This window comes from Danio rerio, chromosome 10 (assembly GCF_052040795.2).
Source record: "Danio rerio strain M-AB ecotype USA chromosome 10, GRCz13ab, whole genome shotgun sequence".
Lineage (NCBI taxonomy): Eukaryota > Metazoa > Chordata > Actinopteri > Cypriniformes > Danionidae > Danio > Danio rerio.
Window position 1 is genome coordinate 25,318,458 of NC_141030.1, and position 13,616 is coordinate 25,332,073.

The window sequence follows — 13,616 nt, forward strand, 5'->3', positions numbered from 1 at the left end:
ATGAAGAGGATCGGGAAATGGGAATTAGCAGCGCTATGGCTGTACGCTCTCTCTCTATTGTGGAGTACAGTTGGAGCTCAGATTCGCTACACAATACCAGAAGAGTTAAAGGAAGGATCTATTGTTGGGAATATCGCCAAGGATCTTGGTTTTGACATCTCAGATATCGCCGAGCGTAAGTTACGGATAGCATCTGAGTCGAATAGACAATATTTCAGTGTGGATTCAGGGAAGGGGGATCTGGTAGTAAATGGAAGAATAGACAGAGAGACACTCTGTGGACAAAGCGCCAGTTGTCTGATGCCACTGCAAATCGTTATAGAGAATCCTTTACAGTTGCATAGAGTAGAAATAGAAATACAAGACATAAATGACAATCCACCAACTTTCCATACGAAAGATGTTATATTAAAAATATCTGAACTGGTTGCTCCAGGGACACGATTTTCTCTTGAAAGTGCCGAAGACCTCGACGTCAGCAGTAATAGCTTAAAGACGTACACATTGAACAATAACGATTTCTTCCGTCTTAATGTAAAAACACTTAAAAACGGAAGAAAGGTACCAGAACTAGTCGTTGAAAAAGCTTTAGACAGAGAGAAACAATCTATTCATAAATTAATTTTAACAGCGTTAGATGGTGGTAATCCGGTAAAATCTGGTACATCTTTATTGCAAATAATAGTTCAAGATATAAACGACAACGAACCAAAATTTGAGGTAGCTTCATACAAAGCGTCTGTTGTAGAAAAAGCAACTTTTGATTTAAGTGTGCTTAAAATAAAAGCCACGGACCCGGATGAAGGTCTAAATGGGGAAATAGAGTATTTGTTTGCTGCACACACGCCTGAATCTGTAAGAGATGTATTTAAAGTGAACGTTGAAACTGGCGAAATAAAAGTCATTGGGGGACTAGATTACGAGACTACAAAATCATATACGTTTGATGTCTGTGCTAAAGACAAAGGGAATCCGGAGCTCGAGGGACAATCTTCAGTTCAGATAGATATCATAGATGAGAATGACAACCCTCCAGAGATTATATTAACATCCTTACCGAGCCCGGTGCCTGAAAATGCGACAGTGGGAACTGTGGTGGCTCTGATTAATGTCAAAGATTTGGACTCCGGTAATAATGGAAAGGTTGAACTAACGATTTCTACAGGCGCTCCATTCAAAATAATAACATCTTTCGAAAACCACTACTCGTTGATAACTGATTCATTTTTAGACCGTGAGCTTAATTCTGAATATAATATTGAAATACTGGCCAGGGATTTGGGTGTTCCATCTTTAATAACTACAAAGGCAGTAAATGTTAAAGTGCTTGACGTCAATGACAACTCTCCAGTATTTTCACAGTCCTCGTATAATGTTTATATAAACGAAAATAATCTGGCAGGGTTTTCGTTGTTTTCTGTATCTGCGACGGATAGTGACCAAGACAAGAATGCTATGCTCACTTATTCCGTTTTGGATTTAAGTCCAAATCACGTTCCAGCATCATCTTATTTTTATATTAACTCAGAGAACGGAACTATTTACAGCATGAGTTCATTTGATTATGAGAAAATGAAACTAATCAGCATTGTAGTGCAGGCTAAAGATCAAGGCTCTCCATCTTTGAGCAGCAACGCAACTGTTCACGTGTTTATTCTGGACCAGAACGATAATGCACCTGCTGTCATTTACCCATCCACATCCATGGGCTCAGTCTCTCACCAGAGGATGCCCCGTTTTGCTAAAGCAGGGCATCTCGTTACTAAGGTAACAGCAGTGGACGCGGACTCGGGTCATAACGCCTGGTTGTTCTACAGGCTCGCGGAGGCCACGGACGCGTCTTTGTTTAGTGTGAATTTACATACGGGAGAAGTGAGGACTAAACGCGCTGTTTCAGAGCACGATGACTCCTCTCAGAGACTGGTTTTAGAGATAAAGGATAATGGAGATCCGATCCAGTCCACCACAATCACAGTGGATATACTAATAGAGGACGGGTTTCATGAGCCCGTCTCAGACTACAGAGAGAAAGCTATTGAGCCAAGTAAGAAAACTGGCAAAATTACACTATACCTTATTATCTCTTTGGCTTCCGTGTCTTTGTTGTGTCTCATGACGTTTTTCATCTTACTGGTGAAATGTGCGCGTGGCAGTAGAGGCGGCACAAGCTGCTGTATCAGGAGGACAAATTCTGATTACAAAAACCCCAACAGAAACCTGCAGATCCAGCTCAACACTGACGGGCCCATTAAGTATGTGGAGGTTCTGGGAGGAGATATGATGTCTCAGAGTCAGTCCTTTGGCTCTTATCTCTCTCCAATGTCCGAATTCAGTGATCTCACCCTCATTAAGCCCAGCAGCACCACAAACTTTACAGACACGCTAAACACGCTTGATGCGTCATTACCAGACAGCGCGTGGACGTTTGAGAGCCAACAGGTGAGACAAACGCAGATTTAAACTTTTTTTTCATGAATGCAATTTGATTTATTTCAGGAAATACTATGTTGTTCAGCACATTGGACTGCACCACATTAAGTTATTATAGCATTTTTCAAAACAGTGTATAAATACCCTAGCCTAAAACCTTTAAAAGTGACATTGTGGAGTCGTTTAAAGTAAAAGTTTTTATTTATTTTTTATTTATAAAAATAAACAAAATTTTACGGGTTTTAAACAAGTAAAAGTATGTAAAACTGCATTTACAATTTATATATATATATATATATATATATATATATATATATATATATATATATATAATTTTATTTATTTATTATTATTATTATTATTATTATTATTATTATTATTATTATTGACGTTCATAAAAACCCTTGTAGTAGACTTACTTGTTTGCATCATATGTTAAGCTTCTGGGGGAAAAAACGAAAGTTTTGGGCTCCGTTCAGCACCCTGGATTGGAAAGCTCCTGTAACGAACTGATGTAGTTTGAGAATACGATAAGGGGAGAAAAAGAAAATAAATTAAAAGGAAAAGGAAAAGTACACTCACAAACAAAAACACACGCGCGCGCAAACACACACAGTGTGACACTGCATTTGTTCTTCATATGTCCAGCCAAAAGGTGTACGTAAAAATGTCAACAATTTCAGTGAAACACGAAAATATTTGCGGACAATGCTTTCCAATTGAATACCCCAGCTTATTCATTTAATTTTTATATTCTGTTGTTTTGATCCAATTTTGCATACAAAAACATTTGCTTAAAAAGCTAATACATTGTTTGCACTGAAACTATCCGAACTGAAGTTTTAAAACACAGTTCTCCACCAGGTGCCGTGACATGCACCTTAGAAAGCTTGTTATGCCCTAAAGAAGCAGAAAATACTTTTATTGGATGACTGTGTTGAGCTGTGCACCAATGGTGCTTCAGACCGTACAAAGGGATCTACTCCCTCCCCCTGTCAGAGCAGGAGTACAATGATGAGAGCTGTAGAGCGAGAGGCAACACAAGCCGTTTATGAGGCTGATCACCAGCAAGAATGGGCTGAACAGACGTTTATCTGAGAAGAGAAATTAACATTTCAATATTCTTTTCCGTGGATGTAAAATGAAGATTTGTTGGTGAGGATAACGAACGAGGAGGAGAAATGAGGAAGATCGGAAAATGGAAATGGGCAGCGTTTTGGCTGTTTGCTTTCTCTCTATTGTGGAGTACAGTTGGAGCACAGATTCGCTACACAATACCTGAAGAGTTAAAGGAAGGATCTGTCGTTGGAAATATCGCCAAGGATCTTGGTTTTGACATCTCAGATATCGCCGAGCGTAAGTTACGGATAGCATCTGAATCGAATAGACAGTATTTTAGCGTGGATTCGGGTAAGGGTGATCTAGTAGTTAATGGCAGAATAGACAGAGAGACACTCTGTGGACAAAGCGCCAGTTGTCTGATGCCACTGCAAATCGTTATAGAGAATCCTTTACAGTTGCATAAAGTTGAAATAGATGTACTGGATATAAATGACAATGCGCCAAGCTTTCACAATAAAGATGGGATATTAAACATTTCCGAATTAACTGCTCCAGGCGCACGATTTACCCTTGAAATGGCCGAGGACCTGGATGTTGGTAGCAATAGCCTGAAAACCTATTCATTGAGCAGCAACAACTTCTTCCGTCTAAATTTAAAAACTATTAAAAACGGTGGCCAGGTGCCAGAATTAGTTCTTGATAAACCTCTAGACAGAGAGAAACAGGCAGTTCATAAGCTAATACTAACAGCCGTCGATGGTGGTAATCCAGTAAAATCAGGCACATCCATACTACAAGTAATTGTTCAGGATTTTAATGACAACGAACCAAAATTTGAAGTTGTTTCATACAAAGCATCTGTATTAGAAAGCGCCATTATTGGTTCAAGCGTGCTTAAAATAAAAGCTTCTGATTTAGATGAAGGTCTGAACTGTGAAATCAAGTACCTTTTTAGTGCTCACACACCTGAACTTGTAAGAAATGTTTTTAGTTTGAACGCCGAAACCGGCGAAATCACAGTTACTGGAACATTAGACTACGAGACTAAAAAATCATATGCATTTGATGTCTGTGCTAAAGACAAAGGGAATCCGGAACTCGAGGGACAGTCATCGGTTCAGATAGATATAATAGATGAGAATGACAACCCTCCAGAGATTATATTAACATCCTTACCGAGCCCAGTGCCTGAAAATGCCACGGTGGGAACTGTGGTGGCTCTGATTAATGTCAAAGATTTGGACTCTGGTAATAATGGCAAAATAGAGTTAACTGTCTCTCCGAATGTTCCCTTTAAATTAAAGCCAGCATTTGATAGCCATTATACACTGGTAACTGACGGGGCCTTAGACCGTGAGTTAAATTCAGGATACAATGTAGAAATACTGGCCATGGATTCTGGTGTTCCACCCTTAAAAACTGTGAAGAGTGTAAACGTAAAGTTACTTGACGTAAATGACAACCATCCGCTGTTTTCACAGTCTTCATATAACGTTTACATAAACGAAAATAATCAAGCAGGGACTTCGTTATTTTCTGTATCTGCTTCTGATTTTGATCTAGGTAAAAATGCTCAACTCACATACTCAATTTCGGATTTAAGCTCAAATGAAGTACCATCATCATCTTATTTTTATATCAATTCTGAGAACGGAACAATATACAGCATGAGCTCATTTGATTATGAAAAAATTAAACTACTCAACATTGTAGTGCAGGTTAAAGATCAAGGGTCTCCATCTTTGAGCAGCAACGCAACTGTTCATGTGTTTATTCTGGACCGGAACGATAATGCACCTGCTGTCATTTACCCGTCCACATCTATGGGCTCGGTCTCTCATCAGAGGATGCCCCGTTCCGCTAAAGCAGGACATCTCGTTACTAAGGTAACAGCAGTGGACGCGGACTCGGGTCATAACGCCTGGTTGTTCTACAGGCTCGCGGAGGCCACGGACGCGTCTCTGTTCAGTGTGAATTTACATACGGGAGAGGTGAGGACTAAACGCGCTGTTTCAGAGCACGATGACTCCTCTCAGAGACTGGTCTTAGAGATAAAGGATAATGGAGAACCGATCCAGTCCACCACAGTCACAGTGGATATACTAATAGAGGACGGGTTTCATGAGCCCGTCTCAGACTACAGAGAGAAAACTATTGAGCCAAACAGGAAAACTGGCAGAATTACTCTTTACCTCATCATCTCATTGGCTTCCGTGTCTTTGTTGTGTCTCATGACGTTTTTCATCTTACTGGTGAAATGTGCGCGTGGCAGTAGAGGCGGCACAAGCTGCTGTATCAGGAGGACAAATTCTGATTACAAAAACCCCAACAGAAACCTGCAGATCCAGCTCAACACTGACGGGCCCATTAAGTATGTGGAGGTTCTGGGAGGAGATATGATGTCTCAGAGTCAGTCCTTTGGCTCTTATCTCTCTCCAATGTCCGAATTCAGTGATCTCACCCTCATTAAGCCCAGCAGCACCACAAACTTTACAGACACGCTAAACACGCTTGATGCGTCATTACCAGACAGCGCGTGGACGTTCGAGAGCCAACAGGTGAGACAAACGTATAAAAAAAGTAGTTCATATATAGGCTACACTGTGCATTGTTTACAGTTACAGGTAACAATGCTAACAGTAACAGTGACCCTACTTCAGCACCATGGACAGCTTACCGCAGTTTATTCTTAGAAACGGTGCGTAATTTTATTCTAGTCTTTCTCTTTCTTTTTAGTTTTAAGGTTTAGATACTGTTGGATCTTGGTATTATTTAGGCCTGGAGATGATGACCATATTGTAATAGAGCACACGTTTGTTAGCGTGTCTGCGCATATAAAAAAAGTTGTAAACTTTAGCACCTATGGAAAGCGAGAAGCATCAGCGGCATTTTTATATATAACAATAACACACACACACACACACACACACACACACACACACACATTATTATATATATATATATATATATATATATATATATATATATATATATATATATATATATATATATATATTTTTTTTTTTTTTTTTTTTTTTTTTTTTTGAGAAAGAAAGAAAGAAAGAAAGAAAGAAAGAAAGAAAGAAAGAAAGAAAGAAAGAAAGAAAAGAGTTTTGGCTTTGGTGTACTTAACTGTGCAATCAAACCCCTTTAATTTATGATTTTTCCTATAACTACGAATTTGACTTAAACTTACTCGTTCGTAAACTTATACTCCCTTGCTTTAGCAATCTATCCGTTTTACATGTTATTTTGAATAGTCTTAGAAATGTACTTGGTTGTTTGTTGTTGTTGCATTTAGTGCACATTATAACATGAACAGGTATTTGTGATTGTCTCTTGTGGAGTGATATACGCTACTTCTACCACTGTACACTACTATTGTAAATTTCCTCAATACAGCATTTTAATAACACAAACACATTATATTCGACTCTTATTTGTTAAAATACTCCTTATTTGTATCTTATTCGTAATTATCATTATATGCCGTTTCCTTACAGAAACGTTTAATAGAAGTCTTTAAGAAATGAAACTGAAACATAGTATAGCAGTTCTCCACTAGATGCCGTGACACACACCACAGAGGTCTTTTGCCCAAAGAGTAAAGCGTCTATTGGATGACCGAGTGTTGAGCTGTTTACCAATGGTGCTTCAGACTGTAAAAAGGATCTACTCCCTCCCCCTGCCAGAGGAGGAGTACAACGATGAGAGCTGTAGAGCTAGAGGAGAAGCACTCTATGTTGATCCCCCACAATAAGGATGGGTTAAACACACACTTACTTGAAAATGAAGATAACCGCTGTGTTTTTCGGTGGATATAAAATGACGAGTTGATGGGAATATCAAGCGCAACAGAAAAATGAAAAACAAAAAGATCGGGGAGAGGAAATGGGCAGCGTTTTGGCTGTTCGCTTTCTCTCTATTGTGGAGTACAATTGGAGCACAGATTCGCTACACAATACCTGAAGAGTTAAAGGAAGGATCTGTCGTTGGAAATATCGCCAAGGATCTTGGTTTTGACATCTCAGATATCGCCGAGCGTAAGTTACGGATAGCATCTGAGTCGAATAGACAGTATTTTAGCGTGGATTTAGGCAAGGGTGATCTGCTAGTTAATGGAAGAATAGACAGAGAGACACTCTGTGGACAAAGCTCAGGATGTCTTATGTCAATACAAATTGTTATTGAGAATCCATTACAAATGCATAGCGTAGAAATAGAAATCCAAGACATAAATGATAATGCACCAAATTTCCAAACTAAAGATGCCACATTAAAAATATCTGAATTAATTGCTCCAGGCACACGATTTACCCTTGAGAGTGCCGAGGACCTCGATGTTGGCAGCAATAGCTTAAAGACATATTCTCTAAGCAATAACAATTATTTCCGCCTTAATGTAAAAAATCTAAAAGATGGAAGAATAGGACCAGAGCTTGTTGTTGAAAAACCTTTAGACAGAGAGAAACAGTCTATGCACAAGTTAATATTGACAGCACTGGATGGTGGTAACCCAGTGAAATCTGGCACGTCTGTTTTGCAAATAGCTGTTCAAGATATCAATGACAACGAACCAAAATTTGAATTGTCCGCATACAAAGCATCTATTTTAGAAACAGCAATTACTGGTTCAAATGTTCTCAAAATAAAAGCGACCGATCTAGATGAAGGTCTAAACGGTGAAATACAGTACCTATTAAGTGCTCACACGCCTGAATTTGTAAGAAATGTTTTTAGTGTAAACGCCGATACTGGCGAAATCACAGTTACTGGAACATTAGACTACGAGACTAAAAAATCATATGCATTTGATGTCTGTGCTAAAGACAAAGGGAATCCGGAGCTCGAGGGACAGTCGTCGGTTCAGATAGATATAATAGATGAGAATGACAACGCTCCAGAAATTATATTAACATCTTTACCGAGCCCAGTGCCCGAAAATGCGACGGTGGGAACTGTTGTGGCTCTGATTACCGTCAAAGATTTGGACTCTGGTGACAATGGAAAGGTTGATCTAATTGTTTCTCCGGATGTCCCCTTTAAATTGAAACCTTTTCATAATCATTATTCACTGATAACTGACTCTTTATTAGATCGTGAGGTTCGTCCTGAATATAATGTAGAAATAATCGCCATGGATTCCGGCGTGCCACCTATAAAAACTGCCAAAACAGTAAATATAAAAGTACTAGACACGAATGATAATTCTCCACTATTCTCACAAACCTCATACAATGTGTACATAAATGAAAATAATCTAGCAGGGGCTTCATTATTTTCCGTATCTGCTTCTGATATTGATCTGAACAAAAATGCTTTTCTTACATATTCAATTCTTGATTCGGGATCTAATTACGTGCCAGCATCATCTTATTTTTATATCAACTCTGAGAATGGAAGTATTTACTGTTTGAGCACCTTTGATTATGAAAAGGTAAAACTGTTCAGCGTTGTAGTGCAGGCTAAAGACCAGGGTTCTCCATCTTTGAGCAGCAACGCAACGGTTCATGTATTTATACTGGACCAGAATGATAATGCACCTGCTGTTATTTACCCGTCCACATCCATGGGCTCAGTCTCTCAGCAGAGGATGCCCCGTTCTACTAAAGCAGGGCATCTCGTTACTAAGGTAACAGCAGTGGACGCGGACTCGGGTCATAACGCCTGGCTGTTCTACAGGCTCGCGGAGGCCACGGACGCGTCTCTGTTCAGTGTGAATTTACATACGGGAGAGGTGAGGACTAAACGCGCTGTTTCAGAGCACGATGACTCCTCTCAGAGACTGGTCATAGAGATAAAGGATAATGGAGAACCGATCCAGTCCACCACAGTCACAGTGGATATACTGATAGAGGACGGGTTTCATGAGCCCATATCAGACTTTAGAGAGAAAACTATTGAGCCAAACAGGAAGAGTGGCAAAATTACTTTATATCTGATGATTTCTTTGGCTTCTGTGTCTTTGTTGTGTCTCATGACGTTTTTCATCTTACTGGTGAAATGTGCGCGTGGCAGTAGAGGCGGCACAAGCTGCTGTATCAGGAGGACAAATTCTGATTACAAAAACCCTAACAGAAACCTGCAGATCCAGCTCAACACTGACGGGCCCATTAAGTATGTGGAGGTTCTGGGAGGAGATATGATGTCTCAGAGTCAGTCCTTTGGCTCTTATCTCTCTCCAATGTCCGAATTCAGTGATCTCACACTCATTAAGCCCAGCAGCACCACAAACTTTACAGACACGCTAAACACGCTTGATGCGTCATTACCAGACAGCGCGTGGACGTTCGAGAGCCAACAGGTGAGACAAACTTACATTTATTAATCATAAAGGCGATGCATAAAATGTATTGACATTTGTTATAGCGTAAACCAACTTTCAGCACCATTGACAGCACCATGTGTGCTTTTGTCTAAAAATTGCAACTTTTCTCCAAAAGAAAGACACTTTTTCAACCTCACACCTCTACCCTTGTCCACACACGCTTGTTGCTCTCAAGTGCGGTATTGTTATATTAGAAACGTGCACCAAATGGTACCAAACGTTAAGGCTTATCTCTTACTTAAGGTCTCATACTTTAGGCTTATCTCATAATTGAGGTCTTGTGATGTTTAGATTATGCATAAATTAAAAGCAGAAAGGGGTCTATAGCTACTAGTAAAAAAATGGAGAGTAAAGAGCTTTTTCAGAAAACTGTGGACTTGACAGCAATTTGGGCGGTTCCCAATGCTTTTTGTTTTGCGACACGCGTGGACGTTCGAGAGCCAACAGGTGGAACAAACTTAGATATAACCGAGCTAATGCTTACAAAGTCACTATATATTCTTTTAAAATTGCAGTTAACGTGACGAAGCTCTCAGCACCTTGGACAGCACCGTTTCTTTCTCGCGTTTGTGTACGTGTATATAGGAAATTTCTGATGTCCTCATTTCTCAAAAAGCTTCTAAATCACACAGAATGATTTTTTTTTCAGGAAGTAAAACTAGTCAGTTTCCTGTGATGATTGGCTTTAGGGGGAGGTTGAAGTAAGAGTGATAGAAAATACCGTTTGTGCAGTATAAAAACAACGAAAACCTATGTAATGTACCCACAATTCACAAAAACAAACATGTGTGTATACACCTGCAAGTCAATCCAAATATTCAAAAAAACATTTTTGTAATTTTAATTTTTAATTTAAACATCATTATTAATTATTACAGCAATAGTAATATAACATATAATTGCTTGATAAAATAATAGTCAATTGTATTATAATTTATATTTGTTTAAAGACAATATATCAAACTATTGTGACCCTTGTATTATCTTGCAGTGTTAAAACAATGCACAGTTCTTTGTGTCATTTTGCAAGCAGGTGCTGATGCTGCGCCTTTAAGAGGCTGATTTTTTGCCATTGGTAGTTCAGATTTATGAGAACACCAATCACATGCCGGATTGCACAAAGAGATCTACTCCTTCCCCTTCTAACATTATCGTTTATTGCAATCATTGCAGAGACGAGGGATGCTCTAATCGCTCTGATAAAAATGGAATAAAACACATTATTGTGACAAAATGGACCGGCTAAATTGTCGTATAGGTTGGAGATTTGATCAGCGCGGAGAATCGTCTGGATTTTAAATCAAAATGACAAAGAGGGTGGCATTGAAATGGTGGAGGCATTATTTGCTCTTCTTTTTTCTCTTTCTTCTTTTGTGGAATACGACAGAAGGACAGACTCGGTACTCAATTCCAGAGGAATTAAATGTGGGCGCTGTTGTTGGAAACATCGCAAAAGATTTAGGTTTGAAAATATCTGAGCTGTATGACCGTAAACTGCGAATAGCTTCAGAATCGGGTAAACAGTATTTCAGTCTGGATTTAAGCAGAGGAGAGATTGTGGTCAACGAGAGAATCGACAGAGAGACCATTTGTGGAGAAAACGCAAATTGTCTGTTGCCTCTTCAAATCGTTATTGAGGATCCTTTACAACTTTATAGAGTGGAAGTCGACATACAGGATATTAATGACAATTATCCGCATTTTCAGTCGTCGGACCGTGTTTTAAAGATAGCAGAATCCACTGTTCCTGGCATGCGCTTTCCTTTGGAGAGCGCAGTAGACCTTGATGTGGGCAGTAACTCTTTAAAAACGTACACACTGAGTAAAGACGAATGTTTCAGTTTAAAAATAAAAGATCTTGGCGATGGCCGAAAGATACCCGAATTAGTATTGGAGAAACCTCTGGACCGTGAAAAGAAACCGATGCATCTGTTGATGTTAACTGCTTTAGATGGAGGGAACCCGGTCAGATCAGGAACGTCACAAATTAATGTCACCGTGCTGGATAACAACGACAACAACCCAGTATTTGAGAAAAATGTTTACAAAGTAGCTATTGCTGAAAACACTAACAAGGGTACAACATTTCTAAAAGTTGAAGCAAAAGACGTAGACGAAGGTGCAAACGGAGAGATAAAATATTCCTTAGGTGAGCACACGTCTGACACTTTACGCTCGTTGTTTCAAATCGATGAGAAAACTGGGGACATTTTTCTAAACGGGGAATTGGATTATGAAACCACTCCCATGTACAATATTGAGGTACGTGCCAGAGACAAAGGTGTCCCCGAAATGGAGGGCCATTGTACGGTTAAAATAGAAGTGTCAGATATTAACGATAATCCACCACAGATACTGCTTACGTCTAAACCAAACCCTGTGCGCGAGGACGCGCCAAGCGGGACAGTTGTAGCGTTAATAAGCGCAAGAGACACTGACTCTGGAGACAATGGAAAAGTCAGATTGCATACACAGTCTGACCTTCCATTCATTTTAAAAAGATCTTTTTCGAATGAATATTCGTTGGTTACAAATGGTAATTTAGACCGTGAAAGGTATCCAGAGTATAACGTGGAAATCACTGCTTTTGACTCAGGCACACCATCTTTGAGTAGCAAAACAATAATTCCTGTTAAAATTCTTGATGTTAATGACAACGCCCCGAAGTTCTCTGATAACGTGTATTATGTATACGTAACTGAGAATAACACTCCAGGTTCTATTATCTGTTCAGTGTCCGCCAAAGACATTGATGTCGGCGTAAATGGTAAAATATCATACTCTATTGAGAACCCCAAAGGCTGGGATACCCCAGTCTCGTCGTATATGTACATAAACTCTGACAATGGAAGCATATTTAGCATGCATTCGTTTGACTTCGAAAAAATCAAAGTGTTTGAAGTCATCGTTCAGGCTAAAGATCATGGATCTCCATTTCTAGGCAGCAACGCAACAGTGTATGTGTTTATTTTGGATCAGAACGACAATGTACCGATTGTCATTTACCCGTCCACATCCATGGGCTCTGTTTCTCATCAGAGGATGCCCCATTCTGCTAAAGCAGGGCATCTCGTAACTAAGGTAACAGCAGTGGACGCGGACTCGGGTCATAACGCCTGGCTGTTTTACAGGCTCGCGGAGGCCACGGACGCGTCTCTTTTCAGTGTGAATTTACATACGGGAGAAGTGAGGACTAAACGCGCTGTTTCAGAGCACGATGACTCCTCTCAGAGACTGGTCATAGAGATAAAGGATAATGGAGATCCGGAGCTGTCCACTACGGTTACGCTGGATATACTAATAGAGGACGGGTTTCATGAGCCAGTTTCAGATTACTATAAGAAAAATGTAGAGCCAAGCAAAAAAAGTGGAAAAATAACTTTATATCTCATCATCTCTTTAGCCGCCGTGTCTTTGCTGTCTTTGGTGACGTTTTTCATCTTACTGGTGAAATGTGCGCGTGGCAGTAGAGGCGGCTCAAGCTGCTGTATCAGGAGGACAAATTCTGATTACAAAAACCCTAACAGAAACCTGCAGATCCAGCTCAACACTGACGGGCCCATTAAGTATGTGGAGGTTCTGGGAGGAGATATGATGTCTCAGAGCCAGTCTTTTGGCTCTTATCTCTCTCCAATGTCCGAATTCAGTGATCTCACTCTCATTAAGCCCAGCAGCACCACAAACTTTACAGACACGCTAAACACGCTTGATGCGTCATTACCAGACAGCGCGTGGACGTTCGAGAGCCAACAGGTGAGACAAAAATTACATTTAATGATCATAAAGGCGCTGCATA

At 39.9% G+C, this 13,616-nt stretch overlaps 31 protein-coding genes, 1 non-coding gene and 1 pseudogene across 72 annotated transcripts in view; 32 read left to right on the forward strand and 1 right to left on the reverse strand.

Annotated features, from left to right (window-relative positions):
• fbxw11b (F-box and WD repeat domain containing 11b) overlaps nt 1-13,616 on the forward strand; it is a 649,789-nt gene that overhangs the window by 336,465 nt on the left and 299,708 nt on the right. The gene's annotated exons all lie outside the window — the stretch shown is intronic.
• The window catches only part of LOC141376356 (uncharacterized), a 273,156-nt gene that overhangs the window by 226,067 nt on the left and 33,473 nt on the right, over nt 1-13,616 (reverse strand). The gene's annotated exons all lie outside the window — the stretch shown is intronic.
• Nucleotides 1-13,616, forward strand: part of pcdh1g1 (protocadherin 1 gamma 1) — a 152,400-nt gene that overhangs the window by 126,001 nt on the left and 12,783 nt on the right. The window lies entirely within an intron of this gene.
• pcdh1g2 (protocadherin 1 gamma 2) overlaps nt 1-13,616 on the forward strand; it is a 146,558-nt gene that overhangs the window by 120,159 nt on the left and 12,783 nt on the right. The gene's annotated exons all lie outside the window — the stretch shown is intronic.
• pcdh1g3 (protocadherin 1 gamma 3) overlaps nt 1-13,616 on the forward strand; it is a 142,753-nt gene that overhangs the window by 116,354 nt on the left and 12,783 nt on the right. The gene's annotated exons all lie outside the window — the stretch shown is intronic.
• Nucleotides 1-13,616, forward strand: part of pcdh1g4 (protocadherin 1 gamma 4) — a 134,672-nt gene that overhangs the window by 108,273 nt on the left and 12,783 nt on the right. The window lies entirely within an intron of this gene.
• The window catches only part of pcdh1g5 (protocadherin 1 gamma 5), a 131,517-nt gene that overhangs the window by 105,118 nt on the left and 12,783 nt on the right, over nt 1-13,616 (forward strand). The gene's annotated exons all lie outside the window — the stretch shown is intronic.
• pcdh1g6 (protocadherin 1 gamma 6) overlaps nt 1-13,616 on the forward strand; it is a 128,334-nt gene that overhangs the window by 101,935 nt on the left and 12,783 nt on the right. The gene's annotated exons all lie outside the window — the stretch shown is intronic.
• pcdh1g7 (protocadherin 1 gamma 7) overlaps nt 1-13,616 on the forward strand; it is a 124,388-nt gene that overhangs the window by 97,989 nt on the left and 12,783 nt on the right. The window lies entirely within an intron of this gene.
• The window catches only part of pcdh1g8 (protocadherin 1 gamma 8), a 120,975-nt gene that overhangs the window by 94,576 nt on the left and 12,783 nt on the right, over nt 1-13,616 (forward strand). The window lies entirely within an intron of this gene.
• pcdh1g9 (protocadherin 1 gamma 9) overlaps nt 1-13,616 on the forward strand; it is a 117,345-nt gene that overhangs the window by 90,946 nt on the left and 12,783 nt on the right. The window lies entirely within an intron of this gene.
• Nucleotides 1-13,616, forward strand: part of pcdh1g10 (protocadherin 1 gamma 10) — a 113,904-nt gene that overhangs the window by 87,505 nt on the left and 12,783 nt on the right. The window lies entirely within an intron of this gene.
• The window catches only part of pcdh1g11 (protocadherin 1 gamma 11), a 110,534-nt pseudogene that overhangs the window by 84,135 nt on the left and 12,783 nt on the right, over nt 1-13,616 (forward strand). The window lies entirely within an intron of this gene.
• pcdh1g12 (protocadherin 1 gamma 12) overlaps nt 1-13,616 on the forward strand; it is a 100,526-nt gene that overhangs the window by 74,127 nt on the left and 12,783 nt on the right. The window lies entirely within an intron of this gene.
• Nucleotides 1-13,616, forward strand: part of pcdh1g13 (protocadherin 1 gamma 13) — a 96,976-nt gene that overhangs the window by 70,577 nt on the left and 12,783 nt on the right. The gene's annotated exons all lie outside the window — the stretch shown is intronic.
• The window catches only part of pcdh1g14 (protocadherin 1 gamma 14), a 93,635-nt gene that overhangs the window by 67,236 nt on the left and 12,783 nt on the right, over nt 1-13,616 (forward strand). The window lies entirely within an intron of this gene.
• The window catches only part of pcdh1g15 (protocadherin 1 gamma 15), an 89,933-nt gene that overhangs the window by 63,534 nt on the left and 12,783 nt on the right, over nt 1-13,616 (forward strand). The window lies entirely within an intron of this gene.
• Nucleotides 1-13,616, forward strand: part of pcdh1g16 (protocadherin 1 gamma 16) — an 86,209-nt gene that overhangs the window by 59,810 nt on the left and 12,783 nt on the right. The window lies entirely within an intron of this gene.
• The window catches only part of pcdh1g17 (protocadherin 1 gamma 17), an 82,501-nt gene that overhangs the window by 56,102 nt on the left and 12,783 nt on the right, over nt 1-13,616 (forward strand). The window lies entirely within an intron of this gene.
• pcdh1g18 (protocadherin 1 gamma 18) overlaps nt 1-13,616 on the forward strand; it is a 78,975-nt gene that overhangs the window by 52,576 nt on the left and 12,783 nt on the right. The gene's annotated exons all lie outside the window — the stretch shown is intronic.
• Nucleotides 1-13,616, forward strand: part of pcdh1g19 (protocadherin 1 gamma 19) — a 70,346-nt gene that overhangs the window by 43,947 nt on the left and 12,783 nt on the right. The window lies entirely within an intron of this gene.
• The window catches only part of pcdh1g20 (protocadherin 1 gamma 20), a 62,965-nt gene that overhangs the window by 36,566 nt on the left and 12,783 nt on the right, over nt 1-13,616 (forward strand). The window lies entirely within an intron of this gene.
• pcdh1g21 (protocadherin 1 gamma 21) overlaps nt 1-13,616 on the forward strand; it is a 52,863-nt gene that overhangs the window by 26,464 nt on the left and 12,783 nt on the right.
• The window catches only part of pcdh1g22 (protocadherin 1 gamma 22), a 46,130-nt gene that overhangs the window by 19,731 nt on the left and 12,783 nt on the right, over nt 1-13,616 (forward strand). The window lies entirely within an intron of this gene.
• The window catches only part of pcdh1g23 (protocadherin 1 gamma 23), a 42,956-nt gene that overhangs the window by 16,557 nt on the left and 12,783 nt on the right, over nt 1-13,616 (forward strand). The gene's annotated exons all lie outside the window — the stretch shown is intronic.
• Nucleotides 1-13,616, forward strand: part of pcdh1g24 (protocadherin 1 gamma 24) — a 39,807-nt gene that overhangs the window by 13,408 nt on the left and 12,783 nt on the right. The window lies entirely within an intron of this gene.
• The window catches only part of pcdh1g25 (protocadherin 1 gamma 25), a 36,687-nt gene that overhangs the window by 10,288 nt on the left and 12,783 nt on the right, over nt 1-13,616 (forward strand). The window lies entirely within an intron of this gene.
• The window catches only part of pcdh1g26 (protocadherin 1 gamma 26), a 33,382-nt gene that overhangs the window by 6,983 nt on the left and 12,783 nt on the right, over nt 1-13,616 (forward strand). The window lies entirely within an intron of this gene.
• Nucleotides 1-13,616, forward strand: part of pcdh1g27 (protocadherin 1 gamma 27) — a 30,093-nt gene that overhangs the window by 3,694 nt on the left and 12,783 nt on the right. The gene's annotated exons all lie outside the window — the stretch shown is intronic.
• pcdh1g28 (protocadherin 1 gamma 28) overlaps nt 1-13,616 on the forward strand; it is a 26,399-nt gene continuing 12,783 nt past the window's right edge. The window contains exon 1 of the mRNA NM_001012657.5: nt 1-2,439. Coding sequence (NP_001012675.5) covers nt 1-2,439 — 2,439 coding nt within the window. The remainder of the gene's footprint in view (nt 2,440-13,616) is intronic.
• Nucleotides 3,612-13,616, forward strand: part of pcdh1g29 (protocadherin 1 gamma 29) — a 22,788-nt gene continuing 12,783 nt past the window's right edge. The window contains exon 1 of the mRNA NM_001024125.4: nt 3,612-6,050. Coding sequence (NP_001019296.4) covers nt 3,612-6,050 — 2,439 coding nt within the window. The remainder of the gene's footprint in view (nt 6,051-13,616) is intronic.
• The window catches only part of pcdh1g30 (protocadherin 1 gamma 30), a 19,045-nt gene continuing 12,783 nt past the window's right edge, over nt 7,355-13,616 (forward strand). Inside the window, exon 1 of the mRNA NM_001024126.3 lies at nt 7,355-9,796. Coding sequence (NP_001019297.3) covers nt 7,355-9,796 — 2,442 coding nt within the window. The remainder of the gene's footprint in view (nt 9,797-13,616) is intronic.
• pcdh1g31 (protocadherin 1 gamma 31) overlaps nt 11,126-13,616 on the forward strand; it is a 15,274-nt gene continuing 12,783 nt past the window's right edge. Inside the window, exon 1 of the mRNA NM_001024127.4 lies at nt 11,126-13,573. Within this exon, the coding sequence (NP_001019298.4) occupies nt 11,126-13,573 (2,448 nt within the window). The remainder of the gene's footprint in view (nt 13,574-13,616) is intronic.